General features: G+C 43.3%; 1 protein-coding gene across 4 annotated transcripts; it reads right to left on the bottom strand.

Moving 5' to 3' along the window:
- On the bottom strand, positions 1-26,742 carry SHISAL2A (shisa like 2A). 4 transcript variants are annotated; one of them, XM_089780421.1, is made up of 4 exons: positions 26,045-26,742; positions 13,923-14,058; positions 11,224-11,301; positions 1-3,410 (listed from the first exon to the last, which is right to left on the bottom strand). In XM_089780421.1, exons 1-3 carry the CDS (start codon positions 26,443-26,445, stop codon positions 11,224-11,226), a joined length of 615 nt encoding a protein of 204 aa, XP_089636547.1. In that variant the 5' UTR covers positions 26,446-26,742; the 3' UTR covers positions 1-3,410. The 4 variants fall into 4 exon arrangements, with proteins under 4 accessions (XP_089636547.1, XP_006126456.2, XP_006126455.2 ...); XM_006126394.5 differs by having other exon boundaries at positions 11,228-11,301; positions 13,919-14,058; positions 26,045-26,722; XM_006126393.5 differs by having other exon boundaries at positions 13,919-14,058; positions 26,045-26,720.
- Positions 26,743-27,411: the final 669 nt, after the last annotated feature.

Genomic DNA, 27,411 nt, shown 5'->3' with positions numbered 1-27,411 from the left:
TAATCAAATGGTTTTCATTTATCCATATGAAAAAGATAATTTTCCTTATTCATAGTGTAAAGCTATTGGAATATTTACCAGCTTTTGGGATTTGCTGCCCCATTTTTTGCATTTTACTCTAATTGAGTGACCTCAGTTGGCTCCCATGGGACAGCAGGAAACAGAAGGATATGAAGAAATGGGCTTCCCAAACTGTGGTGGCGTTGTATATAGGACATGTAGCCTGATTCTGGTCCTTACTCTGTTAGAGCTAACTTCAGTTATTCCAAAATAATGCTGCTTTGTAGATGTGTCCTGAATAAATAATCAGAAAACAGATTCTTCATCATGGTTACAAAGGTGCTACTGAATCCCTGGGAATGTTGATTTCACTTTTGTTTTGCTGCTTCTCTTTCTTTCTGGTATCACTCAAACTATTCAAATTGAAGACTGTGCCTGGTATCTGAGTAACAAATGTGAATTGAATGTACTTAAAAATTAAAAAGCAGAGGTAGCCATTGGTTCAAAAGTGGAGAAGTACTGACACATGATCTTTTGGCAAATGATAATTGTCTGACATCTTAAACCATAGCAGCAGCATCTCATTAAATTAAGGAAGTTATTTCCCAGTCTCAAATACAGTAATCCAGAGGCTGCCCAAACCTTGCCCAGCTAAGAAAATAGAGCAGACAATAGAAGGTCACATCAAATCTGCATTACATGTTGCAGTTTCCAGCTGCCCTTAAGTTTGCACTTTTTTGGGGGATCACCACCAATAATTTTACTGAGTCATACAACATTATAAGCAAGCAGAGCAATTCAAATGCAAGTCAGACTTTTAGATCACTCCTTCTTCCGTGCTATCACCTTGTTTCCTTGGGAGCATCAAACCATCCTCTCCCATTAATTACTGTTGACAAACGTATACTGGAACATGTATATATGAATATGTATTATTCACACCACACATTAATATGCATTAAGCATACACTATCAATAGCATTATATTGTACATATATACGTCTAGCAGTTACATGGATAGAATCCTGCTCACTTATGCTAAGTACCCCATAATACTTTGTAAAGCTGAAATCAGCTTTTGCGTTAGAAAATAGAGAACTTCCCAAAGGCAAAGTGCATTAATTTTCAGCCCTCATATAAGTTAGAGAGGTACCTTGACACTTTGATGGACCAGGACCTGGAATGTGAGTATCCAAAACAAAGATAAGGAAGACACAGAACGAACAACACGTTAAGAAACTGGTGGGTTTTATATTTAGTAACGTGCAGAGGGTTTTTTGTAACTTGTAAAATCATGAAATGTGTAACTTTGGAAGCACAGACACTGTATAAGGTTAATTTAATAGTGCTGCAAGACAGGACTTGCCAAAAACTGGTGTCATATTGAATCTTTTTTCTTCTGTACTACTGTTGACTTTTAGCAATAAACTGACTGATATTGGTTATTTAGTCTTAAGTGTATTTCATAATGAACCGATGTGTGGTCAAGCAATTGATTATACAATTTACTAACAATCATTTCACTCTTTTTAAATGTATTGATTCTCCTATATGAATGCAGTCTGTGCTCATAAATCTTTGCTGCACAATTGATCACCATCCTGTAGTGTAGATGGATCTTTTATAGCAGAGAAAAGATAAGACTTGGCAATAATGAATATTAAGGCTTTTGGACACGTTTGATCCTTAGCTATGTAACTCACAGTTAGGCTAAGCGGTCTATGGTGGGGATAGTTCATCATACAAGGTCCCCCACCTTGGAATAAGCTATAGAAGAAACTGCTAACTACACCATAGTTCATTCATTTATTAATCACATGCCCTGTGAAGTGGAGTTAGGTTCATTTGTTTAAACTTTAGCTTCAGTTTTCTCCACAGTTTGTTTTAACCTTTACGTTATGGTGGGTTCAGAAAGACCGAATCAATTGTTCCCTTTTCAATTAATCTTGTAGAGATAGGCCTGAACTACAAAGTCTTGGAATTGCCCCCAATTGGGGGGGGAAGTCCCTAAACAAAGCCCAGCTTTACTAAAAAGCAGTAGCTGTTTTAAATAGTACCCATAACTCTATTAGAAAAACATTCTTAAATGCTAAAATATCATAGCATATTTTGCTTAATTTACCTGACTACTTGTTTATACTTTTATTTTCAAAGGCTATGCTGGAATACCATGAAAATGAAAAAGTAGTAAAGTGATGCAAGAAATTCTTAAATTCCACTTTGGAATCATCTTCATTATTGTTGTTTAGGGAACTGTCTAACACTGATGGGCTCAATCTCCCTAACAAAGCTTGTCATAGCTAGACTGGTCCTGATCCCCGTTAAGAGCCAGCCACTTTGTGCACATTTTATTTTAAATAACTGTCACACCTCCTGCAGACTACCAGGATAATAATTCTCCAAGGAACCTAAGCAAATTAGGTGGTAAAAATAAATGAAAATTGAATACGTAACTCCCTTAGGCTCCTTTGAGAATCTGGGAAGCTGGAAATTATGGTACATGTACTGCAAAGGCAGTTGTAATTTTGAGAGATCAAGTTTATGCGGTAGGTTGCAAAAGCAATGCACATTATGCTCTCTCTTTGAGACTTTGCTTTAGTTATTTATCTTCCCCCGCTGTCCCCTCCTCCATCTAAAGTTAGAGAAGCTTTTCATCTCATGTCTTAAATAAACTTGCCAAGTTAAACTGGAATTGTCACTGGTCAGTGTTCGCTACTCAGGAAAGTATGGTCTGCATCTTTACAGCACTTAGAAATATTCTAGTATAACACTGTGTATGGTTGCTGTTTCCCAAGAACCCTCAAGGAAATAAGATGTGCAGTTTGTGTGGCAATACAAATGAGCAAAAATGTGTTTTAAGAGCCCACAAGCAACTCAACTTTTATTAAGGGGTCCTATTCACATGTGTGTGGAAGTCAAACTATCACCTCCAGCTGAAAGACAATGTATTAGAGGAAGAAAGACACCATAAAGACAACAGACATATACAACACTGGGATAGTATACTGAAAAGGCTTGAAAGAAAGTAGCTGTTCAATATGATGGGGCAAATTTTTCTCTTACTTACACCTAGGATAACTCATTGGAGTTGCAAGGAGGTAAGTCAGAATTTACACCAGTAAGTCTAGCATCATTTGGTCAAGTGGTGCAAATCAAAATACATCATTGTTTCTCCATACAACATGTGCACACTACTGGCTACATGAAACACATAAACAGGCACAGCTTCTTGTTGGCTCTCAATGTTAATGGTGGTCATAGTTGCCATAGAACATACTGGGAAAGTCAGTCAGGTTCTGGAGACTGGTTATCATAGTCCATCTTATGGCTAAGGAAGTATTTCCTGAATCCATTTGGCTGTGCAGATGCACTGCTTCAGCTGGTGCCTACTGAAGTATATGGTTCCATGCCTGGAAAACAGCAAGCATATTTAGATTTACACAACAACAGGCTTTTGTTTATAAAATATTTGTTCTTGCTCATTGTGGGTGAAATTCACCTCTGGAAAGACAGCCTCTAGAAGACTGATGCACCATTGAAATCCACATATGTACTCAATTCAGGGCTTAAGTAGTACCTAAATGGTTACTGTGTCTTATGCTGTCCCTTTACATAAAGATCAGAAATGTGCTTGAATTGAAATGACCAAGGATAATTGCATTGAAGACTGTGTAGTTTGTTTAGCATTTATATTCAGGGCCCCTCTGAGACCTCAACACACACTTTTAAAGTAAGCTATACATTTCATTTCTGGATACCTATATACAACAACATATAGGCACATACTCCCTTAGATCAGTGTATGAACTACTGTGGCTACTTCTGCAGGGTGAAACACAGGAGCTGTTTAAGTAAGTTAGACAGGAAGTGAAGAATACCAGTTGAAGCTATATGTTCAGCCCACCTACATTTCCCCTAATATCCTGCACTGGAAATTGTTCAGAACATCTGGGCTAATTTAACTCTTATGAATAATGCGAAAGTGGAAAATTTTGGGATTACAATTAGATGGCAATTCCAGCATCAAAATGTGCCATACCACCATGCTGCGGAGGGAGGGGATTAGTTCAATACTGGCAGTGTGAAGAGCACTACCTATTAAATAACCAGTACTACGTTTTGTAACCCCCTAGATTTCTTTGGTGATTCTGACTGCTAATGGCACTTCAGAGTTAAAGGCTTATGATGGGGGGAGGGATGGCTCAGTGGTTTGAGCATTGGCCTATTAAACCTGGGATTATGAGCTCAATCCTTGAGGGGGCCATTTAGGAATCTGGGGCAACTCTATCAGGGATGGTACCTGGTCCTGCCATGAAGGCAGGGGACTGGACTCAATGATCTCTCAAGGTCCCTTTCAGTTCTATGAAATAGGTATATCTCCATATATTATAACAAACTCCTTGGCTACTTTATTTTAGAAGCCTTTAATTTTTGAAGAGCCATTAGCAGTTAGAATCATCAAAGAAAATCTTAAAATAAAATAGAAGGCACAGCAAATTCTTCATGCCGCAGATTCCACCCACTTCCACTAATTCTTCCTCCACTAGATTTTCTCATTAGGGAAAGAACAAGAGTTTGTGCAAGGGACTTTTAATGGCAGACAAAGATCTTCATCTATGACTCAGAATCTAATGAGGGCCAGGTTGGAAGTGGCTGAAATGACCTACGAGAGGTCAACAGCCAATTTCAGTACAGTTCCTAGTGGATATGTATCTCCATATGTCACAAGGGGTACATCTAGACTACAGGCTTTTGTCGACAGAAGTTTTGTCGACAGATACTGTCGACAAAGCTTCTGTCGACAAAGAGCGTCTACACTACATTCAGTTCTGTCGATAAAGCAAGCTGCTTTGTCGACATGGCAGTGTAGACGCAAAGGACAGTTTAGATGCAATAACGCCTTCTATCGACAGAACTCTGTCGACAAAAGGCGTTATTCCTCGTAAAATGAGGTTTACCAGCGTCGACAAAACTGCTGAGTTCTGTCGACGTTATGTCGACAGAACTCAGCGGTAGTGTAGACGCAGGTTTAGTTTTGTCGACAAAAGTCCAGTTTTGTCGACAAAACCCTGTAGTCTAGACACACCCAAAATGACTACCTGTATTGGTTTTCTTATAGGCAACTCTGGCAGAGTGACCAAGGAGTGAATGGACACAGCGGGGATGACAACTACCGTGGCCTCCCAAGAAGGTATGTGCGGAACCCAGTTCAGTGCCACGGAAGAGGCGAGCCCTTGGGTGAAAGGGGTGGGAGTGGGGACAGCTAGCGCTCAGAACGGCGGTGGGACTCTTCTCAGCCCTAAGGGTCGTGCTGAGTGCACGGCGCTGTGTTCTGGTGGCAATTTAAAGGGCCTATGGCTTTTCCTGCTGCTGCTGCCATAGTGACAGCACCGGTGGCCGGGAGTCCCAGGTCCTTTTGAATTGCTAGGCCTCAGGGCAACTGTCCCTTTTGTCCCCCTCCCTCGGCAGGCCTGAACAGACATCAAGAATGAATTACCTTCTTACCCCAGAGATTGTTCTTCAGGGTCAGAAACTAATGTGTAATGATGTGAGGATGTTTGCATTGCTGCTTCTGGGCTGTAGATGTTTTAGGGCTACACAGAGTTTTGGTTTGCAGAGCTGTTCACCCAGCACTTTCAGCAAAACACACACAGCACCTGAGTCTTACATTTTACTAGTTTATCTACTATTTCAGCTATTGTCTGCATATGTTAAATAGATGGAAAGAAATCCATGTCTATGCAGTGTATGCATGGTAATATCACAGGACGTTAAAGACTAGCTTGTCCATAGCAGTCACCATGACATGGCATGGCTTAAAAAAAATAAAATCGAGAAAAATTCAGTTCCCAGAGGCAAAGATAAGGTCACTGTGATCAGTTCCCTGAAAGCCAAGTAGCCTAGTGGCTACAGTGTAATGAGTAGGTGGATGGAGGAAGGAGAAGACTGGGGGCTTTTCCCACTTGGTTCTTGGCTCAGGGGCCATGAATTGCTCCTTACCGGTGTCTTTAAGTTTGGGCCATAGCCCCAAAAGTCCAGATTCCCTTTAGTTGAGGTTTCTCTGTAGGTTCCCCTTCTTTTTCACCAAGAGGGGTAAGGGTGAGACTTACTTGCTTCCATGGTGTCATGATCATGAAGGTTAGCCAGCAGCCTGGGGACTAAGGGGTTAAATATATCTAACTTAAGGTAGAGTTAGCCAATAGGAATGTAGATAGGAATCGCAAACTAGGACAAAGGAATTTTTGGGATTCCCTCCTTTGTCTCTGGGTAGTTTTCTCTTCAGCTATTGAAGAGACGCGCACATACCCCTTAGGACTCCTTTCTGTCCCCCTCCCCAACTGCACCTCACTCTCCAGGAGAAGATGTCTGCCTTTGCAGGGGCCTTCCCAGTCCTGTGCCTCAGAGGTAAAAGCAGAGTGAGTCCACCCCCCACTTCACTGCCAACATTTCCTTTTGATCATGGAGTAGGCTTTCTCCTTCGGTAACAATTTCTTACTGATGTACAGGCTGTTTTTTGCCTCCTAATATCGGGAGAAAATGGCTCCTAGACCCATGTGGGAGGCATCTGTTTGTAACAAGAACTCTTTCGTGAAGTCCAAGTAGTACAAGAGGGGTTCTCAACAGAGCTGGGTCTTTAAGGTTTGGAAAGCCTCCTCACAGGCTCTGGTGCACTGGATCTTTTTCAGATTCTCATTCTTGAGGAGATCAGTGAGAGGGGCCATGATGGAAGAGAAATTTGGGATGAAGTGGTGATAATAACGGGTCAGCCTCAAAAGCCAGAATACTTGCTTTTTTGAGGATGGAGAGGCATACAGCTTGAGGGATTGGACCTTGCCAATCAAGTGCCAGATGGTGCCTTTTCCCAATGAATATCTGAAGTAAGTAGTTTCATCTTTCCCGAGGTGGCATTTAGCAAGGTTCACTATTAGTCTGGTCTCTTTGAGGGACTATAGCACTGCAGCCATGTGTTTGAGGTGGGTTTGCCAGTCACAGCTATGAATCACCACATCATTCCAATAGGTTGCCATGTCCCAGTTGTGGGGGTGAAGAACGTCCATTAGTCCTTGAAACGTAGCAGAGGCACCAGGTAAACCAAAGGGCATGGTCTGGAACTGGAAGAGCCTGAAAGGGGAGGAGAACACTATCTTTTCCTTGGAGTCAGGTGTGAGGGGGATCTGCTAGTATCCCTTGGTTATGTGAAGGGGGGTATTATATTCCACCTCTCCGAGCTGGTCAAGCAGCTCAGCTACCCCAGGCATTGGGCACTCATCAAATTTTGATACTGCAATAACCTTACAGCAATCGATGCAAAAAAGGATACTCCTATTAGGCTTGGGGACTAGTACCACTGGGCTTTTCCAGTCACTGAAGGACTCCTTGATAACCCTAGTGCCAGCATTGATTGGCGTTCCTATCAGGATCTCCCTTAGCTTCTGGAAAATGGGTCAGGGGTTCTCCTAACTCCTGGTTATGTCTGGATATGGTGGGCCCCTAGGTGAGTTTGGCCTGGCTTGGTTGAAAAGATGAATGAGAAGGTAGCGATCAGCTGTTGCACCTGATGCCTCTGTTTGGGGTTGAGATTGGAGCCAATCTGGACTTTCCCTGGATTTGATGCCCAGCTCCAGTTCTGGTGGGTAAGGAATTATTAGTATGTCTTCCTGGACCCTCCAACTTTTCAAGAGATTAATACGGTAGATTTAATGCACTTTATGTTTGTTGGGGTATTTTGATCTCATATACCACAAGTCCCACATGTTGGATCACCTCGTAAGGGCCTTGCCAGCAGGCAAGGAATTTTGAATCCAAGCAAGGCAAAAGTAATAGCACCTGATCACCAGGCTGGAATTTGCCAAACCATGCCTGTTGCATCTTGGGTCTCTTGGGTGTGCATGAGGTTCTCCCAGGCGAATGAGCCTAACGCTTCAAGTCTCTTTCACAAGTTCACTACATATTGCACCACGTTATTGGCTCGGAAGAGTTGTTCCTCCCACCTCTCTCAGACTAGGTCTAGAATCCCTCAGGGTTGTCTCTGTATAAAAGCTCAAAGGCAAGAAGCTTGTTGGGGGGCTGGGGGACATCCTGAACTGCAAACATGAGGGAAGGAAGGAGCTGGTCCCAATAACGAATATCCAAACAGGACAAACTTACAAAGCATTGTGTTTAGAGTTCTATTAAAGTGCTCTTTCGGGCCATTTTTTTGGGGGTGGTATACAGATGTTTGTAAAGTCTTGATTTTCAGTAAGTGGCAGAGTTGCTGGATCATCTGAGATATAAAATTTGTTCCTTGGTCCATTAATATTTCCCTAGGCACCCTGACTCGGATGGAGATGTTCATTAGCTCTGTGACCACTCTTTTGGCATTAATGGAGCATAACAGCATGGTCTCATTGTACCAGGTCAGTAAGTCCAGCACAAAAATGAACACTCTTCTCCCAAGGGACAATTATGTCCACTCCAATTTATTCAAAGGGTATATCCACAAGTGGGAGTGGAATCAAAGGGGCTCTCCACACAGATAGGAGGGTGGTGAGCTGACACTCTGATAGGAGGTGCAGAAGTTTGCCACCTCCCTGTGGATCCCCATCCAAAAGAAACGTACCAGAATCCATACCAATATCTTTTCCTTCCCCAACAGTGGGTATGGCATGGGCAAGTCACATTGACCCCCTTCCAGTAAGACCATTTATAAGCTTTGGGGGGATAGTTCCTGCCACTTCAGAGTAGTTCTGGTAATAGCTGGAGACATCAAAATATATCGACCTATTTTAAAATAAATGACTTTTTTTGTTTAATCCAGCAGCTAAGGAACTGAAAATATTTAAAGCAGGGATAGGAGAAACCACTCTGGACCAAAACTTTCCTCCCAAATCTTCAACCGAATATTTGCTGAGGTTCAGAAAAGTTCAGATATCTTTCTCACATCACATTATTTTTCACTTTCACAGCAAACACCTTTTTTTCTTAATTCTTAGAAGCACCACTGCTTAAACACTGAGGGCATGTCTACATTAGGAAATTATTTTGAAATAAACAACTCTTGAAATAACAATTTTGAAATAAGCATTATTCCTCATGACAAGCAGGAGTTATTGCAAAATAACCAGACTTATTTTGAAATAGTTTGGACGTTCTGTTTGTTATTTCGAAATAAAGGGAGTTATTTCAAAATAACTCCCTAGTGTAGACCAGGGCCGAGAGGCTCTTCCTATTTCCAGCCTATACAAAAATCCCACAAGAAACCTCATATGAAAGCTAATTCTCATGGTATTTTTGACCAGTTTTGCATACTCAAGAGGCTCAATTAATCTGTGAAGTTTTGGGTCTTTATCAAAATTGAATCAGAACTCCAAACTCATTCAAGTCCCCTTTCCCTAATTAACAGATGTCCTTTTTCTTTGTCTTATCCATATGAATCTTTCTTCCCTTTCGTCTCAATAAGCAACATCACTTAACATGCTACATTTCAGAGCACTGCACAGATGTTACTCTTCACAATATGCTTGGGAGGTAGGGAGTTATCATCCCTGTCAGAAATGTGAACACTGAAGTCTACACAGGGAGTTGGTGTCAGAGACAGGATTAGAACTCATGAGGTCCTAGTTCATAATCTGTTCACTAAATGTTACTGCCTCAGAATAAATCATTGAACTCAAGATTAATTTATCTGAGGAATTTTCTTAAAGCCACAGGGACTGCAGGCACTTTTATTCTTAGAATCCACAGTGTAATCAAAAGATTAAGACAAAACAAATGACTTATTTATTTAAGGGCGACTTTTTAGTTTTGGGCTCTTTTTTAATTTTACCATCCCATTATTCTCCCATGAGCCATCTAATTTGCAACAATAGAAAGCAATGGTCTTTTGCCTTTGCACAATGCTGTGTTTCAAAATTAGTTTTTTTCCTAATAAATATTTCAACAGAAAACAAGTAGCAGAACAATCCAAGCCAACTTCCTCCATACTACAGATGAAGGGAAATATCCATAGAGAACATTTGGTTCAGTTTGCTAGAATGGATGTAAAAGTAACATAAAGAACAGATTTCTCACTGCTTGTATGTCTGTTTATTACATAGCCTTGTTATATTCCAAGAACAGCTGCTGAGCCATAAAGGTTCCCTCTCCCCATTGACAGGTGCTGTTGGTCTATTGCACATGCTCTATAGATGCTTAGCCATGAGTTTTCACCCCAAACAAAAAGAAAAAAATTGTTTCATTCCACCTAATATCTCACAAATCATTTATAAATTCCTTCTCAAGGATGAAGCACATTCATTGTATTTCGAATGCTTCCTAGCTTTGTTTGTGAGATAGCAACTTGATCTTTTATAACTATTCCTGCATTCAATGAAGTCAGAATGAGAAACCGGTTTGTAAGTCTCCACTTCGTTTTGAGATTAGGCATAGCTACAATAAAGTAGGGATGTAAAATCCTGGTCAATCAGTTAACCAGTTAAATGTTAGGTTAACATAGCTTTTAACCAGTTAACAGATTAAGCGGGATCTGGGCAGGACAGCTCTCAGCCTATGGGGCTCCTGCTTCCGGCCCTGCGCTGGAGTTGGGGCTGCCGCTGATTCTCAGCCCACGCTGAAGCAGCCTTGGCCTGAGGGGCACTTGGGCCCGCCATAGACCAGGGCTGCTCGGGATAAGAGCAGTCCCTTTCTGTGGCGGGTCCTTGATGGGGCTGGAGCAGCCTCCTGTCCATGGCAGGTGGGGAGTGCTCCAGCCCCCATCAGTTAACTGAAACCGGTAAGTATCACCCAAAAAGGCTGATGCTTACAGATTAACTTTCCACAGCCCTACAATACAGACTACATAGTCAGAAAACAGAACAATGCTGAACTGCTCACCTGATGTATACGTCCCTATCTTTCTTACATGCATGCTTTTCATCTGTTCATCACCAAAGAATCTTTTTCCACAAGAGGGCACACTGGCTGCCCCATTATTGAGTTGTAGTGCCTCTTGACCATTAATGTAACAATGGCATGAGGGGAATCCTCTTTCTCTTTCAGCGGAGCATTTTTGGGTGAATCAAGCAGACCCACCGATAAACAATCATTAGTGTGTAAGTTACCCATTCTCTGGCATTAGCATTTTTCAACATCCTAAAACTCCACCTGGGACTTTATAGCATTTTGAAAAATGACTGTGCCCACCACATTGCTTAGAGAACTGAGGGCATGGAGGGTAGGGATAGATGAATGACATTCTCACAGTACCTACTGTATTGCAGCACTGATGGAATCTACTTCAGTAGCTCTATATTTCTCATAAAGAACTCCCTCTAGTCTCATTGCCTGAAAAACAAAACCATTTCAGTAAAACAAACAGCAACAGAGTTAAATAATAAATATGTATAGCTTGCCCAAAGCACTACAAAATACACTGCTGGTAACCATCTTTCTCTAACTAAGAGGATGGCATGGATTAGATCAGTGGTTCTCAATCACATGTATGTGTACCCCTGGGGGGACATAGAGGTCTCCTTGGGATAAATCAACTCATCTTAATATTTGCCTAGGCTTACAACAGGCTATATAAAAAGCACTAGTGAAGTCAGTAGAAACTAAAATTTCATACTGACAATGACTTGTTTATACTGATTTCTATACTATATTTTTAAATGTAAGTACAATATTTATAGTTCAGTTGTATATTAAAATATATACAATTATAATTATATGGGGGGAAAAGAAAGTCAGTAATTTCTCAATAATAATGTGCTGTGACACTTTCGTATTTTTGGTTTGTTGTTATAAGCAAGCAGCTTTTAAGTGAGGTGAAACTTGGGAGTATGTGAAACAAATCAGACTCCTGAAAGGGATACAGTAGTATGGAATGGTTCAGAACCACTGGATTAGATGACCTAATAGTTCAGGTCTTTTTTCAGTCTCTAATCTCTAGTCCTCCATAGGTCTGGGTAAGTCTATACTGCAGTGTAAAACCATGGTTCAAACTCCGGCTCAAGCCTAACCCCCCTTCTGTCTACACACAATCACCCTAATCTAGGCCTGGACCCCAGGTCCCAGAACTCCACAGAGGTGGAGGGTCTGATCCTGAGTCAAGGTGGGACCCAGGATTCAAGTCTTTTGCTTTGCAGTGTAGACATAACCCCAATGGATTCATGCTCTGGGAGGCTGCCAAAAAAACTCCATGGTGACTTTCTTTGTCCTCTAGTCTAGACCAAAGATGGGCAATCATTTTCACAGGGGAGGCACCCCACACATTTTGGTAAGTCATCATGGGCCAGCTCTGGGCCCTCAGAAGGGACGGGGTTCAGGGCTAGACAGAGAGCATGTGTGTGTGCTGGTGAGTGCGGGAGAGGAGGGGTGATCCCTGATGCCGGCGCCAGACCCATGCTAATCCCCCAGGCTGCCCAGAGGCTCTGGCCCCTTGTCCTTCCTGCCCATGGTGTTGGGGGGGCACTTGCTCTTTTGTGCTCCCAACACATTGCCCATGCTGGGTAAGTTTCTGAGAGATGTCACGCTCCATCTTTTTAAGACAGGGAAAATTCTCATGCTCTGTTGTCTGCCCTCTCCCATGCTCTTCAGAGATGTGGTATATGGGGAGGGGAGAGTGAGTGAGAGAGAGAGAGAGATACAGCTGCTGGAGAAATTGTAGAAACAGTGCACTGCCTCTTAAGACAGACAGTCTCAGTCACTCGTCATGCATACTTCAGAGGAACATCTCTGCTGTGTGTGTACAAGGGTAGGAGGACAGGCCCACTGATAGAGGGGCAAAGGGGGCAACTGCCCCAGAGCCTGGTGATTCAAAGAGGCCCAGAGCTCCTGACTGCCATTGCTGCTATTGCAGCAGCAGCCAGAGCCCTGGGTCCATTTAATCACCACCAGAGCTCTAGGTGGTGTGCTCGGGATGGCACTGGGTATGTGTGTGTCCAGGCTTCGGCTATGGAGTTAAGACTGCAATATAGATGTTTGGGCTTGAGTTACTGCATGTGCTCTGGGACATTACAAAAGCCTTTTATCTTGCAGAGATAAAGATTTGCTCCATCAGTGAACTGGTGAAGATAAATCCGAAATAACAGATTTTTTTTGTGATGGGGTTTCAAATACCCTGAGATGTAGTTAAAAATCATGCTGTTATTATGTGTTCTGAAAACCAAACTTTAGACAAAATTCTCAGCACGTCCTGTGATTTTTAAAAGAAGCCCACTATTATTAAATATTTATTATTTATTTGTTACTCCTTTATAAAAGGAGTTGTAACAGGAATGGTTTGAGATTTTGCAACACCTTGCTGCTGGTACCATGCGAGTCCAAGTCAGCTGACACAGTCCAACAATCATGGCAAGAAACTGTATTTTCTTTGTGATCCTGTTTGATATCTGTTTTGTGGGCATTGAACCAGAAAGGACATTGTCTCAACGACTTTATTACCTGCATCCTGCTTCAAAGACCTTTTAAGACTTCACTTCAAAGAGAATCCTCTGAACTGTCATTCATGCTTAAATTCGACACTTTACACGCAAATTTGAATAAAGACACTAATTATCTTACCCATTACAAAGACAGCTTCCCCAATTATCACCTCTGATATCATTAGCTCACAGACATTTACCTCCCTCCCTTCCTCCCCCCACCATCTCCCTTCTGTTCTGAAATTTGATTTGTCCTTTTCATATGTGTTCACTTTTTTTTTATTGTATCCTTTGGTATATATGGTTCTGACAATTTTCTTCCACTACTTGATCTGAGGAAGTGGGTCTGGCCCATGAAAGCTCATCACCTATTAAACCATCTTGTTAGTCTTTAAAGTGCTACATAGTCCTGTTTTTTGTTTCAGCTGCACCAGACTAACACGGCTACATTTCTACCACTAATGGGATTTTAAAATTCTTGATGAAGTAAATCTTTATTGCTGCAGAAGATGTCAACATCAAAAACCTGATCTTACCTGCTGTCTGCAGGCTTAAACCTGTATCCAGTTTGTTGCGTGGCTTTGTACTGATAAACAAGTAACAGAGAACACACACTGTGATGATAAAAGCAAGTAGGACTACCGCTGCTATTGACAGACCCACAAGTGCTCCAACACTGAAAAGAGAGAAAACAAAGTGATTAAATGTACACACTAATCTGTGATGCCTGTCAGACCAATCGCTAACATGGGATTTGAAGGTTACTTGTATTCAATAGGGCAGAGAAACAACCTTTCCTGTTTGTTGGTACAGATTTAGGGCCAGCTGGTATAAAATGGCATAGTTTCTCAGTGGAACTAAGACAATTTACAGTAGCCAAGTGCTTTTATCATGTTACCTAGAGTTTTTCTGGCCTCATTCTGTTCTTTTTTACAATGATGTCAATGAGGAGTATCTCCACTGAAGCAAAGCCCAGGTAAAACTGGTATCACTGAGGTAACTATCTAGTCCTGAGCCCACCTCCAAACAAGTCACCAGAAAAACAAAGAAATATATATATTCTGTGCTGGAAGAGGCTCATAATTTACTGCAACAGTTTGTTTGCAAGATGTGCAACACCTGGAAGAAATTACCCATGGGCTTCTTAAAAAAAAAAAAAAATCACAATGTCAAAGGCAAACTAACAAGAAAAATCAATAAAAAGTACTGGAGAACTTGCTTAGGAGTCCCTACTTCATTTTTGGCTCTCTTCTCTGAAGGAACATAAAAAGAGTATTAAATATTTTAGATTTAAGGTTAATTTTTGTACTTCAAGAAAATGCATGTATTTTAATGTTGAGTAGGACCATGCTTGATACAGCAGATACATATTTGTCACAGGCTTCTCTCCTTTTGGTTCTGCAATATGTGTAAAATGGGCTAGTAGGGTTTATTTAATGATTTAAACAAACACCACTCTTTTTCGCTAGTAGGTTTGCAGGGGAGAGTAGAACTTCATGACCTGATTTGCCTTTGTTTTACTATAACAAGTTTTGAAAGCAGACCAGTTTGTTGCTTTGTCAGTATTCATTGCTGCAAAGGAGCAGTGTACAATTGAAAATTAATTCATTTTCACATAGTAACAAAGGCATAAAAAAGAAGATATTCAGGAATGGGAAATGAACCAAGAAATACATGTTATTATAATATTAATTAACTGTGGGAGAGGCACTCTAATGGTTCTCTAGTTCTCATTTCTTACAATTCTTCTTTCCATTTTTTCGACTACAGAGTTCATTCTACAAGATGAAAGTCCAAAAGCCAAATAAACCAACTGTGGCCCTCCTCCCACTAATCGTTTAAAGCCAGCCACAACAGTTCCCCATCTAGAACTCAACCCAAATGACTGCACCCTTGGGAGTTTCCACAGTAAACTTTTGATTTGTGGTTTTGATAAAGCAACAACAGAACAGAAAGAAACGGTGTGGAGGTGGGGGAGGCAGGAGAGGGACGGGACCATGTCTCAGTGGGATCAAAACTTGTTGAATTTCAGACTCTAATGTTCTGCTCAAGAAACTGCATTTACACAGTAGGAGTCTGACTCTCATTGATTTCAGTGGGAGTCACTCATATCCTGTCTGCAGGGTAGGGAGGGAGGAAGAATATTGGCCCTTGGAATTGTTCTATGTATTTTGTGTGTCAAGTTACAAGACAGTAAAACACCACTAGGGATGTTAATTATTGTTTAACATGTTAACTAGTTAAATGCTAGGTTTAACTGGTTAACCTTGGAGTAGCCCCCTGCTTGCAAGTGGAGGACTGCTCCAGCCTGGCCGGGCCTGCCGCATGAGGGGTTGCTCTGGTCAGGCCAGGCCACCAGTTACCTATAAGGGTGATGCTTAGTGGGTAACTGGTTAACCCTTTAAATCCCAAACACCACTATACAAAGAGCCTATGATTCAGACAGACAAATTGTGGGGGGCTTCTCTAGATCATGACCATGAATTTGGAGTAAATCAACACTGCCATCAGATATAGCTGCTACCATTAACATAGGAGACAGTGAGTATTTATAAACCTGAATTAGCTAAACTTGTGTGTGTACCCTCCTACCTGCCCACAGCAAAAATAACTCTTTAGAAGAAAACTAGGTCTCGAACAAAACAAACATACAGATTTGCTCTGACCTGAAACTTTTTCATGATATTTGTAATCTGATTAAACTAAAGATTTCCAATTCCCTGTATTTATTTTTTCTTCCTTTCCTTTTTAATTGCTTCTTGTTTTGTTCATAAGAGCCAAGCAGCCTAGTACAAGTATGGGAGGATACCATCAATGTACTTTAAAAAAAAAAGGATCATCCAGGTGGGTTCTGATCTCCTTTCTCAAATTTCAACTTAAGCTCCTATAGCCAGAATAGACAAAGCACAAGGAAATGTACTGGAGGTGATCCAGGTAAGGGTGGAGGCTCTAAAGAAGTAAAAGCAGTATAGGTTCTCTTCAGTTAATATTAGCTTTAAAAGCTGAAGGTCCAAATACAGTATAATGGAGATTGTAGCACAAAAGAGAGAGATTGTGCACAGCCTCCTACAAATATTAAAGAAGCCCATGCATGCTCAGCTGTACAAAAACAGGAAAGATCAGTAATATACAGACTAATATGCCCTTGCTCTCTTTGTTATTCATCCCAACCTGCCTGGTAACCACAGCCAGAGGGAACACCTTGCAATTTGCAGGGGCAACAATAAGAAAAGAAAAACATTTACACTTAGATTTGAAACCTGGAATGTTAGGACACTGATGGACAGTGACAGTTTGACTGGCCTGAGTGTCTAATAGCTCTCATTGCCTGAGAGCTGAGAAGGTTCAATGCTGACATTGCTACTTTGAGTGAGACCTGGCTAGCCAATGAGGGCCAGATTAAAGAAATTGATGGTGGCTATAATCTTCATTTGGAGAGGTAAATGTAAAGACAAGCACCACATGCTCGGGGTTGGCTTTGTTATTAAGAATAGCCTTGTGTGTAGCCTCAGTGAACACCCTATATCATCTGTTCCAATGTGCTGGCTAGATCAGCCATAATACAGATGCACAGCTGTGTAATATCAGTACATTAATATGTGATAGCCAATGCCTTCTTACTAACACCATAGAAAACACAGATTTAGAATAGAAATATTACTTTGGCAAGAATAATCAGCGCTATCCAAAAGAATTCTGATTAAAGAGAATGCAAATTAGTCAGCTATAGAAATGGCAACTATTCTCTTGGAGACTAACATTAATTAAGAAAAATTGAAATGGATACAAAGTTAGAATCTGCAACAGATAGTTCCTTTAATATTTTTCCATTGAAGATCTACAACCAAGCAATCTATGAAAAAAATCATTAAAATCCAACGTATATTACTTACAAGCTTTTGATAAACAATTACATACTTCATAGGCAAAATTATTAAATAATATTCTCTTTCACTGTCTTTATTTAATTAACTTCCTGAGGGGCCATCAATCAAGAAAGCTGAAAATACAAACTCTGCTGAGGAGTGCATTGGTCTGAGATGCTGGACAGAGGCAAAATATTAATTGTTTTGTTATCTCAGCTCCCCCTCCTGGTTCATCCATGCATTCATCCATGCTCATAGACACTGATTTGAAATAAATTGGTTATTTGTAGTTACTTTATCTTGAGTAAGTGCTACACACACAATTAAAGACAAAGGGAAACCAGAGTAGAGGCACCAAAGTACTGGTATCAGCCAACCGTTCATAAAGATTGCCTTAAAGTAAGCATAAATAACCATTAGAGAATCAATTCACAAAGGAGGATATTCAGGTTGCCTTGAACCTTCTTCCTATCCAAACCCTCTCCCTCTGGCTAGTGCAAGGGAAAGGCTGGAAAACAGGAGCATAGCTATAGCTAGCAATTTTAACAGTTCCTTTAAACCAAGGGAACGTGTCACAATTTAGAACAGGTGAGTAACCTAAGGCCTGGGGGCTGGATGCAGCCCTCTAGCTTGCCTGGATCCAACCTCTGAGGCTCAGAGCTCTCCCCCTAGCGTTGGGGAGCCCGTGCTGGCGCTCCAGCCCCACCACCGTCCCCTCCCACAGGACTGGAGCCAAGGGCACTATTTATGGGGAGCTAGAGGCAGTAGCTTCCCCTCCCGAGTTTGAACCCTCTGGATTTCATACTTAAGATCTGCTTAAAGCTGCATGCCCTGACTCCAGAAGCAGTTCTTAAATGCAACGCATTTTGAGCTGCTTTGTAGCTTTGCCTTTGGGGTAGGGAGTTTATTATAAAAAGAGGAAGGCAGGGTGATTAAGAATAACTAAAGGCTGGGCATTCCAGTAATTGAAGGATTATAAGATCATCATGAAAACAGTGCTAGGTATTCCTCTTTAAAAATAGGGGGGAAAGAGTGTTGTGGTGGATTAGCATTTGGATCACTGCTGTTAAATTTACAAATGTTCTTAAAAAGGGTGAACAGAGACTAATCCAAAGATGACTGAGAGCTACAAAGGGATTTCACATAATTAGGTGACTGGGCAACACAAAAACAGATGGAATTCAGTGTTGATAAGCGCAAAGTAATGTACATGGAAAAATATAATCCTAACTATAGATATAAAATAGCTGTTACCACTCATGAAAGAGATTTTGGAATCCTTGTGGATAGTTCCCTGAAAACATCTGTTCAATGTGCAGTGGCAGTGTAAAAACTAAAAAGCTAACACAATATTGGGAATCATTGGGAAAGGAATAGATAAGATGACAAAATACCATATTGCCTCTACATAAAGTCATTGTATGCTCACATCTTGAATACTGTATGCAGATCTGGTCAGCTCATCTGAAAAAGTATATATTGTATTTGGAAAAGGTACAGAAAGGGCAATGGAAATTATTAGGGGTAATATGAGGAGAGATTAATAAGGCTGGGACTTTTCATCTTGGAAACAAAATGACTGAAGGGTGGGGGAGATATGTTAGATGTCTAGAAAATCATGAATGGTGTGGAAAATAGAATAAGGAAATGTTCTTTATTTCTTCACTAACATAACAAAAGAAGCCAATCCAATTAAATGTATAGGCAGCAGATTTAAAACAAACAAAATAATGTTTTTCACAATCAACCTGTGGTACTCTTTCCCAGGAGATGGTGGAAAAGCCCAAACTATAACAGGGTTCCAATAAGAACAAAATAAGTTCAAGGAGGATAGCTCCATCAATGGCTACTTGCCAGAATGGGCAGGGATGGTGTCCCTAGCTTCTGTTTGCCAAAAGCTGGGATTGGGAGACGGGATGGATCATAATGTTTGCTTCTTCTGCTTATTCCTTCTGAAGCACCTGGCACTGGCCACTGTTGAAAGACAGGATACCAAGCTAAAAGGTCTTTTGTCTAACCCAATATGGCCATTCTGATGTTTTTATGTAGAGCTGAAATGTATCTGCCCCCTTGTCATAACACAATAGATTCCATTCCTCTTCCAGAGTGGAGATGGGGTCTCTCTCCACAGAGTTAGTAACAAAATAAGAATATACATTAAAATTTTAAGGCTAACCAGTGTCCCTAAGGGTATGGCTACACTGCCACCCTAGTTCGAACTAGGGTGGCTAATGTAGTCATTTGAACTTGCAAATGAAGCCCGGGATTTAAATATCCCAGGCTTCATTTGCATGTTCCTGGGCGCCGCCATTTTTAAATGCCTGGTAGCTCGAACTACCTGCCCGCGGCTACACGCAGCACGGACTAGGTAATTAGAATTAACACTCTTAATTCGAACTACTGTTACTCCTCATTGCAGGAGCATTTAAAAATGGTGGCGCCTGGGAACATGCCAATGAAGCCCGGGATATTTAAATCCCAGGCTTCATTTGCAAGTTCGAATGACTACATTAGCCACCCTAGTTCGAACTAGGGTGGCAGTGTAGCCCTACCCTTAGTGACTTGTCAGAATATGTTAGTATTAGAACTGAGTAGGTCTAATATTTATTTAATTTTCTTTCTTTTATAAAGGATTTGGATACAGTACTCCTGTCAGCTAACTGCTACATTGTCTGCCAAAAATGTAGAGTTTTCTAGTACCTTAGTAGTCCCTGGATAGAGATGATGGGGGGGGGGGGGGGGGGGGAGAGTTGGGATTTGTACTCCCTTCCCCCATTTGGTGCTTGGTTTGTACTAAGAATGCTCAATAACGCTGCTGAAGCCTCTGTCCCCATGTTTTCACTCTGCCCGCATCACAGCATGCACAGGTCACCTCCACTGGCCCCCGCTGGAGCACACGTGGGCCCCCCCTAGGCACTGGTGCGCAAGAGGAATGTGAGGATATGTCTTTCTGCTTCTCAGTCAGGAGCCACGTCAGTGAGAGTTTGGGATTTTGGGGGGGGAGGGGTGTTTGTTTTTGTTTTTTGCATCTTACTTGTGTGTAGCCACCAGCTGATTTCTTGTGGGTCAGCAGCCCCCAATCCCACCCGATTTAGAGCAAACTAAGGCCATGTTAAATTGTGAGGAGGTACCTGACAGGTCTAGATCAGCCCAGGATTGAGAACACAAAAGGGTGGCTTTAATGAAGACACACCTTTGCATCTAGCCACAATTCAGATTTGGGGCCAATAAATCCATAAAGATACATAAAACTACACAGACCTTCATACACAGAATCCTTTGTAATAAAAGCCAGGTTCTGAGGTGAAAGAAAAAATAAAAGCCATGTCAGAAAAGGCCAAAAAAGTGTAAAAGCATTTATGGGAAAAGAAATCGGAGAGAGTATGAGAAATAGGTAAAGGGATGAAGACTCAAAGGAAAATTAACTTTGGAAAAATAAAATTCCATAGAAACAGAGATGCTGTAACAAAATGAGAGAGAGAAAGAGGTGAGAATTGTGTACCAAGTACAAAGAAAAATAGTTGGAAGAAAAAAAATCAGTGAAAAACCACCAAAATACTCATAATAGATGTTCAGGACTCTCTCATGGAATAGACCCATATTAAAAAGAACTGTCCTGTGAATGTTAGAAATGTTAACAGCTAGTAGAGGCATGACTAGTAGTGTAATGATCATAGAACCTGGAGACAGAAATTCCTGAATTTTAATCCTAGTACTGACACCCAAATTCCTGGGTGCCTTTGGTTGACCAGCCGCCCCATCCAAATGCATTATGTAGTATTTCTTAAGAACTAGCAGTTGGGGAGAGCATGGGCTATAATAGCAGGAATAAAAAGAGAGATAAGGCAGAATTGGGGGCCAAAATCAAATCAGTATCTATACTAATGCAAGAAATATGGGGAATAAGAAGGAAGAACTTGCAATGCTATTAAATAAACACAATATAGTTGGTATCACAGAGACTTGGTGGGATAATACGCAGTGGGGGAAAGTGTTGCGGCCCTGGGGGAGGCGGGATAAGGGGCCTCCCCACGGTAAGGTGTTGGAGCGGGGTCCTGCGTGGCGTAGGGGCTAGGGCACTCACCAGGGGAGGACGGGGTCATGGGTGCAAGTGCCACCTTGGCAGGTCGGGGGACAGCCAGGAGGCTCTGGGGCAGGCGGGATAAGGGGCTTCCCTGTGGTGGGGTGGGTTCTAGAGGGTTCTTGTGTGGCCTAGGGGATAGGGTGCTTGCCTGGGAGGACAGGATCATAGGTTCACATCCTGTCTCCCCAGAACAGGGGTACAGAATGGGGGTGGGAAAGACAGCCTCCTCAAGCTGGATCTGGCTTACAAAGCTAGTTGATCTAGCCTGCAGCCACTCTTCCAATCCCAGGCCAATTGAGACCTGGGGATGGGGGAGCATGCCAGGGCTTCTCTAAGCACCATGCACCCTGTGCAGGGAATAAGAGACTTTGTGCACTCCCAGGCCTCATCTACCTCTTCTTCCTGGTTAGGTGCTCTGTAATCGAGCCCTACAATGACATCATCCTGGCTTTTTACCCCTTTTAACCTTACCCAGAGACACTCAGCAAATCTGTCTCCTATGTCCATGTCAACCTCAGTCCTAGTGGATACATTTTAAATATATTTTTCTCTGCCTATTATTCCTGAGGAAGCGGTGTCCTATATCAGGGTTGGGCAATAATTTTTGAAGAGGGGGGCCACCCTAAAAGGAGCAGGGCCTAGGGTGGAAGAGATAGGGACAGGAAACTTCCCGTGCTCCCCTACTCACTGACCTTGATTGGCCTTAGGGTGGGGAAGCATGTGAAGTCTTTATTGCCCCCACCCTGACAGGGGCATGTGGTTCCTAGAGAGAATCACCAGCTGTTTTGAACAGCTAACGGTTCCCTCAGGTGCTGCACACCCTGGTGGGGGCATGCAGCTCCCAGGAGGTAAGGGGTTAACACCCCTCTCGCCCACCCCCGCTACAGGCTCTGCCTCCTGCTCTAGGAGGGGGAGGAGCTGGGACTACTCCACAGATTGGGGTGGCGCGGCCAGTCACACACTGCTGCCACTTCCATGGGGCACCGGCTAAGCCATGGCCGCTCTTTGTGGGCAGGGAGACCCTTTCCCAGCGCCCTGCTATGCCTAGCCGGGGGCTGGAGACAGACCTGAGCATCCTGGGCTCTGCTTGACCCAGTCCTGGGAGCCACAGCCTGCAGGTGAGGAGCAAGCCCCGGGACCTAGGCTGGGCAGGGATGTGACTCTGCCCTCCTGGCGTCTCCTCGCCCCAGCACAGCTCCCAGGGAGCTGCGAGTCCCAGCACTGCTGCCCTGCCTGTGTGTGCGCTGCGTGCACAGGGATGTGGGAATAGGAGGAGAATGAAAGAGGATGCAGAGACAGGATGGGAGGGGGCAGGGCTTGCACTGAATGGGATTGGGAAAGTTAAATATTGGCATGCCACTTCTGAAAAGTTGCTGACCCCTAGCCTAGAACATCTGATCTATTTTGCTGAATGAAATGTGGTTTTCCCGGAAGAGTGCAACATGACTTATTACTGGCAGCATTCTCCCTCCTCACTTAGGGTATGTCTATACTACAGAATTTTTTCTGGAAAAACATCAATTACATCCACACTGCAATCGCGTTCTTCCAAAAGAAAATCAAAAGAACAGAGGGGTTTTTTTCCAACATTGGTAATCCTCATTCTACAAGAAAGAAGCCTTTTTTCCGAAAGAGCTCTATTGGAAAAAGGAGTGTGTGGATGAGGAAGAGGGAGTTATTTCAAAAGAAGAGGAAAGAGGAAAAAGCACAGGTGTCCTGGTGGCCACTCTGTCCACAGTTATCACAGCTGAAATGTGAGATAGCGTCCATTCAGTGTGGATGCTCTCTTTTGGAAGAAGATTTTCCAGAAGATCTCTTCCGGAAAAGCTTCTTCCAAACAAAGCCTGCAGTCTAGACAACTCACATCAGAGTTTTAGTGAGTGACTGCATATAACTCTTGGCCCTAGAACTAGTCCCCCTTGGTTGCAATGATTCATCTTTCAACATGAGTATCCATCACCTAACAATCTGGAGGCAAATACTGGAAAAATATTATCTAAGGAGGAGTCAACTTGCTGAAACAGTTTGTTCTCATGCAGCCTCTTTACACACCAGCATCTGACAAGTGCTTCCAAGTGACACATTCATTGCTGAGAGGGAGGTGATAGAAAAACTCATTTTGTTTTATATTAACCCTCTGTCTGATAGAGAAAAGATTCTAACAATCACAGTGGAGTCCAAACCAAACATTCTTGGTTGAAATTGGTGACTTTGGCAGAGTGCCTAGCATGACAGAGGAAGAAATAGACACCTCCTCAAGATTTATGGCCAAATTCCCTTCTGCTATTCTATTGATTTCAGGATCAGATTCCCTGCTGGTGCAATGGATTTATACAAATAGATAATTTTGCTCTCTAGTTTTAGTGCAAAAAGGACATTAGTCTTTTACTGCACAAGACAAAATATATTATTTCTAGTGTGCCCACAATTTCTTCATTTTTACAAAGCAGTTTACACAGTCCCAATTTTCTTTCTTTTCAGTGTACTGCATAGTATCATTTTCAACTACTTTAGCAATTCAAATTGTACTTCAAGGATCTTCAGGCAGATTACCAAATGTTGAACAAAAAGGAAAAGAGACAGTGATGAGAATGAATGAAATGAAAGTGGACATAGGACCTCAACCAAGAACTTATTGACTCAACCTAACATATCTTGACTCAACCTAACATCTTTCCTAACTGCTATGATGTTACTAGTGGCATCTGAAAGTGGATAGCCCAAACAAAGGTCCTATGAGTTAGTTTATAGCAGTGGGAAATAATTAGTGGGTAAACAAAACAAAACCCAGTTTTCTACAAAAAGCAGATGCTTTTTGGGAGGGGAAAAAAAGAATCAAAACATCTCAGTTGTTTGTTACAAAACAGTTTCACTGCCTATAGTACATATTTATTTGAATTAATGTTGGTAATGCCTTAAGGAAGCCCTTAAGGCAATATAGGATGGATAGACAGACATACACACACTCACGAATCTATCTGCAAAGGTTTCGGCAAATTCACTCCAATTTGCTGTTTTTATTATTCTTGGTACTTGCGTTACAGAATTCCTCCTACAGGAGTGTGTTTCCATAGTATCACTCATGCCTGTCCCTAAAAGTTTCCTTAATCTTTAGTTCTGTCTGAGATGGAAACAGTACAAATATTTGGAATCTGATCCCACACAGTGCTGAGCTCCTCCGGAGAGATGCTGTTGACCTCAACTTCTCCTCACTTGTCCCTCTGGAGTAGAGGCTGCAAGGAACCCTGCAGAACTAGGTCTACTGAGATATAATTTGTAAGTTTCCAAGCATCTCCCATTCCTAGCATGCACATCAAGGGCTGAATCCTTAGAGCTTCCACACTTGAAAATTCCATGGAAGTCAACCGGAACTTCATGCTCAAGAGCCCAAGCTAACAGGATCAGCTCTCATGCTTTTGACAGTAATTCCCCTCATTTTAGGTTCAAAATGGTGGTGGGGTAGGCAATCAGCGATCACACACATGCATGTTCACTGTTTCCAAATGTATTAATGAAACAGCAGCAATGAATATTTATCTGTGCCTGGAACTTTTGTAAAAAGATCCTTAATTTTAATAACTGTAATTCTGCCATTACTATCTTGAGAGGAAGGAGAACTTAAAAATACCTGGGTACAGCAAATATAAAAAACAACAACTGTCATTCCAACAATTACACACTAGGGATGTTAAATATTGGTTAATTGAATAGTCTATTAACCTCATGCAATCTTACTGGTTACTTGACTATTCTTTAGTCCCTGGAGGTGGGGCCAGTAGCCAGTATGCTCTGGCCCCGCTCCAGAGAAGCCCCCTGCCACTCCGCACTGCTGCCTCTGTATCAGAGACAGCAGCTGGGGTGCCAGGCGGGAGCTGGTCCACGAAGGGAGCCAGTTTAAAACCAGCTCGCCTCATGGACCAGCTGCCTGTTGCTCTGTGCTGCTACCTCTGATACAGAGGCAGCTGCACAGGGTGGTAGCAGTCCCTGTCGTTGGGGGGCTAAGCTCCTGGACCCAGCGAGAGCCAGGCCACTGGCCAGCCTGCTATGCTAAAAAAAATTAGTGCTGGGGACAGGGGAGATGAGAATGTGTGTAATCTATAGCATTTTGCTTTTGCTTATCTGTTAATCGACGACACTATTACATCCCCATTACACACATGAAGCTGAACAAACAGCACTCTTCACAGGTCCGGACTGCAAGTGCACAGCTGCAAGTCTCAGGCTAGGTGGGAGGGACATCGCTGAGAGGAGATTAAGTTTCCAGACGCAGTTTTTAAAGCCTCTCTGTGCCGCTGAAAGTGTTTTTCCATGAGACAGTTAACATCAGCGTTGAAAGCGCCTTTACACTGCCCCAGTCAAAGGGCAGAAAGTCTCCTGGGGCTTTCTAACCCTAACCCCAAAGGCTCCGGGCCCCTGCCTCTTGCACGTACCTGGCCCAACACCCAGGGCGGGGCTGAAGATCCTATGTCCCTTGATGCGCCCCCAGTGCCCAAGGCAAAGCTGCAGGGTCTGTGCTGCCGGCGGGCCCCTCCCAGCGCCGGGGCGGGTGGGTCTGTGCCAGCAGCCCCGCGCCGACCCCTCTCAGCCAACGCCTCAGCCCCACCCTCGGTGCCCCCTAGGGCGCCTCTCCCGCTCACCCAGCGCCCGGGGCGGTCTGTGCCCCGGCCCCCAACACCCGGGGCGGGTCGGCCGGCGGAGGGAGCCGCTCTCACCTGAGCCACCACATGTAGCCGTGCTCGTAGGGGAAGAAGCTGTGGGGGTCATCGCAGCAGTACTTGACGTCCTGGAAGCCGCAGCAGTACACGGCGCTGGCCTCGCCGTCCGCCCGCGGGCAGCGGAAGCCGCCGACCAGCAGCCCGTCGGCGCCGAGGTAGCTGGTGCAGTCGGCGCTCATGGCGAACCATGGGCGGGGGACGCAGGGGGAGCCCTCAGTCTCCGCCACGCCGGCTCGGGGCCGCCAAAGTTGGAGGGAGCCGCCGGCGGAGCGCGCCGCGCTGTGGGGAACCGCGGCAGCTCCCGCCTTGTCGAGCGTCCCCCTCCCCCTCCCCAGGCTTCTCTGAGGGAAGCGCTGCCTCCCGGTCTGTGGGGTCTGTGCGACGCCCCCACCCGCCATCTCCTCACACCGGGCTTATCCCGTCCGCCTCCAGCCCGAGCCGGTCCGCGGGCTTCCCCCTCCGAGGAGAGCCCGGGAAGTTCCTCTGGACGGTGCAGCCTGTCCCGCGGTTGGGTGGTGAACAACGGGCCCGCTCCCCTGCGCTTCGGTTACACCAGGGAAGGATTAAGTCCACAGACTTCTCCTCCCACTGCCTCTCTGCAGCCCAGACGGCGGAGTTAATTTGGGTGATTTTTGTTAAGCTGACAGTTTTTCTCCGTATGCCCCCAAAAATCCATTGCTTATAACCGATAGGGACACTTGTTCACCCCGCCTCAGCGTACTTTTCGCTATTCAGAATCATTGGCTTTCTCTGCAATATGTTTTGCAGAGAAACATGGGGAAACACTTTATACAGTCCCCCAAAACTATTTCAGCCCCAACAACGGGCATGATGCAAACATTTGACCTAGCAGGACAATCCCAAGTGCAGACAACCCAGTGTTTATAATTCTCCTTTTCTTCCAATGTTACCACCTGGGCGCAGGACCCATTATCTCAAACTGCCAAAAGCATTTCCTTTTCTAGTTTGGCAAGTGACAAAACGGATCTTGTTATGGTTGTTACATTTTAGACATTTAAACCTATCCAGAAAGAAAGCCTGAAGATGATCTTACTTTATATTTTAGGAATGTCCCTCTATGAGTCCATTTTTTCAACCACTCCACCTAAACAGTAAGAGCTAGGACCACCAAATTTAGTATGCAGCTTCCTTTTATTATAACTTATTAAAGCATGGTCAGAGTTTGGTTGTGGCAGGATACTTGGGATGTGTGTGAAATGGGATTGTGAGAGAACAGGGACAGTTATACTCACACATGATCATGGGAGGGCAGTAAGTGCCCCAGAGAGCAGTCACTGGCAGGCAGCACAGACCCAGACTCAAGGAGCTTCAGCAGGTGGCCTATAAGGCCCCTGCAGCCCCCA

This window comes from Pelodiscus sinensis, chromosome 9 (assembly GCF_052426305.1).
Source record: "Pelodiscus sinensis isolate ZL-2025 chromosome 9, ASM5242630v1, whole genome shotgun sequence".
Taxonomy (NCBI): domain Eukaryota; kingdom Metazoa; phylum Chordata; order Testudines; family Trionychidae; genus Pelodiscus; species Pelodiscus sinensis.
The sequence above is the reverse complement of the archived record's forward strand: the minus strand, read 5'-3'. Positions and strand labels throughout refer to the sequence as shown.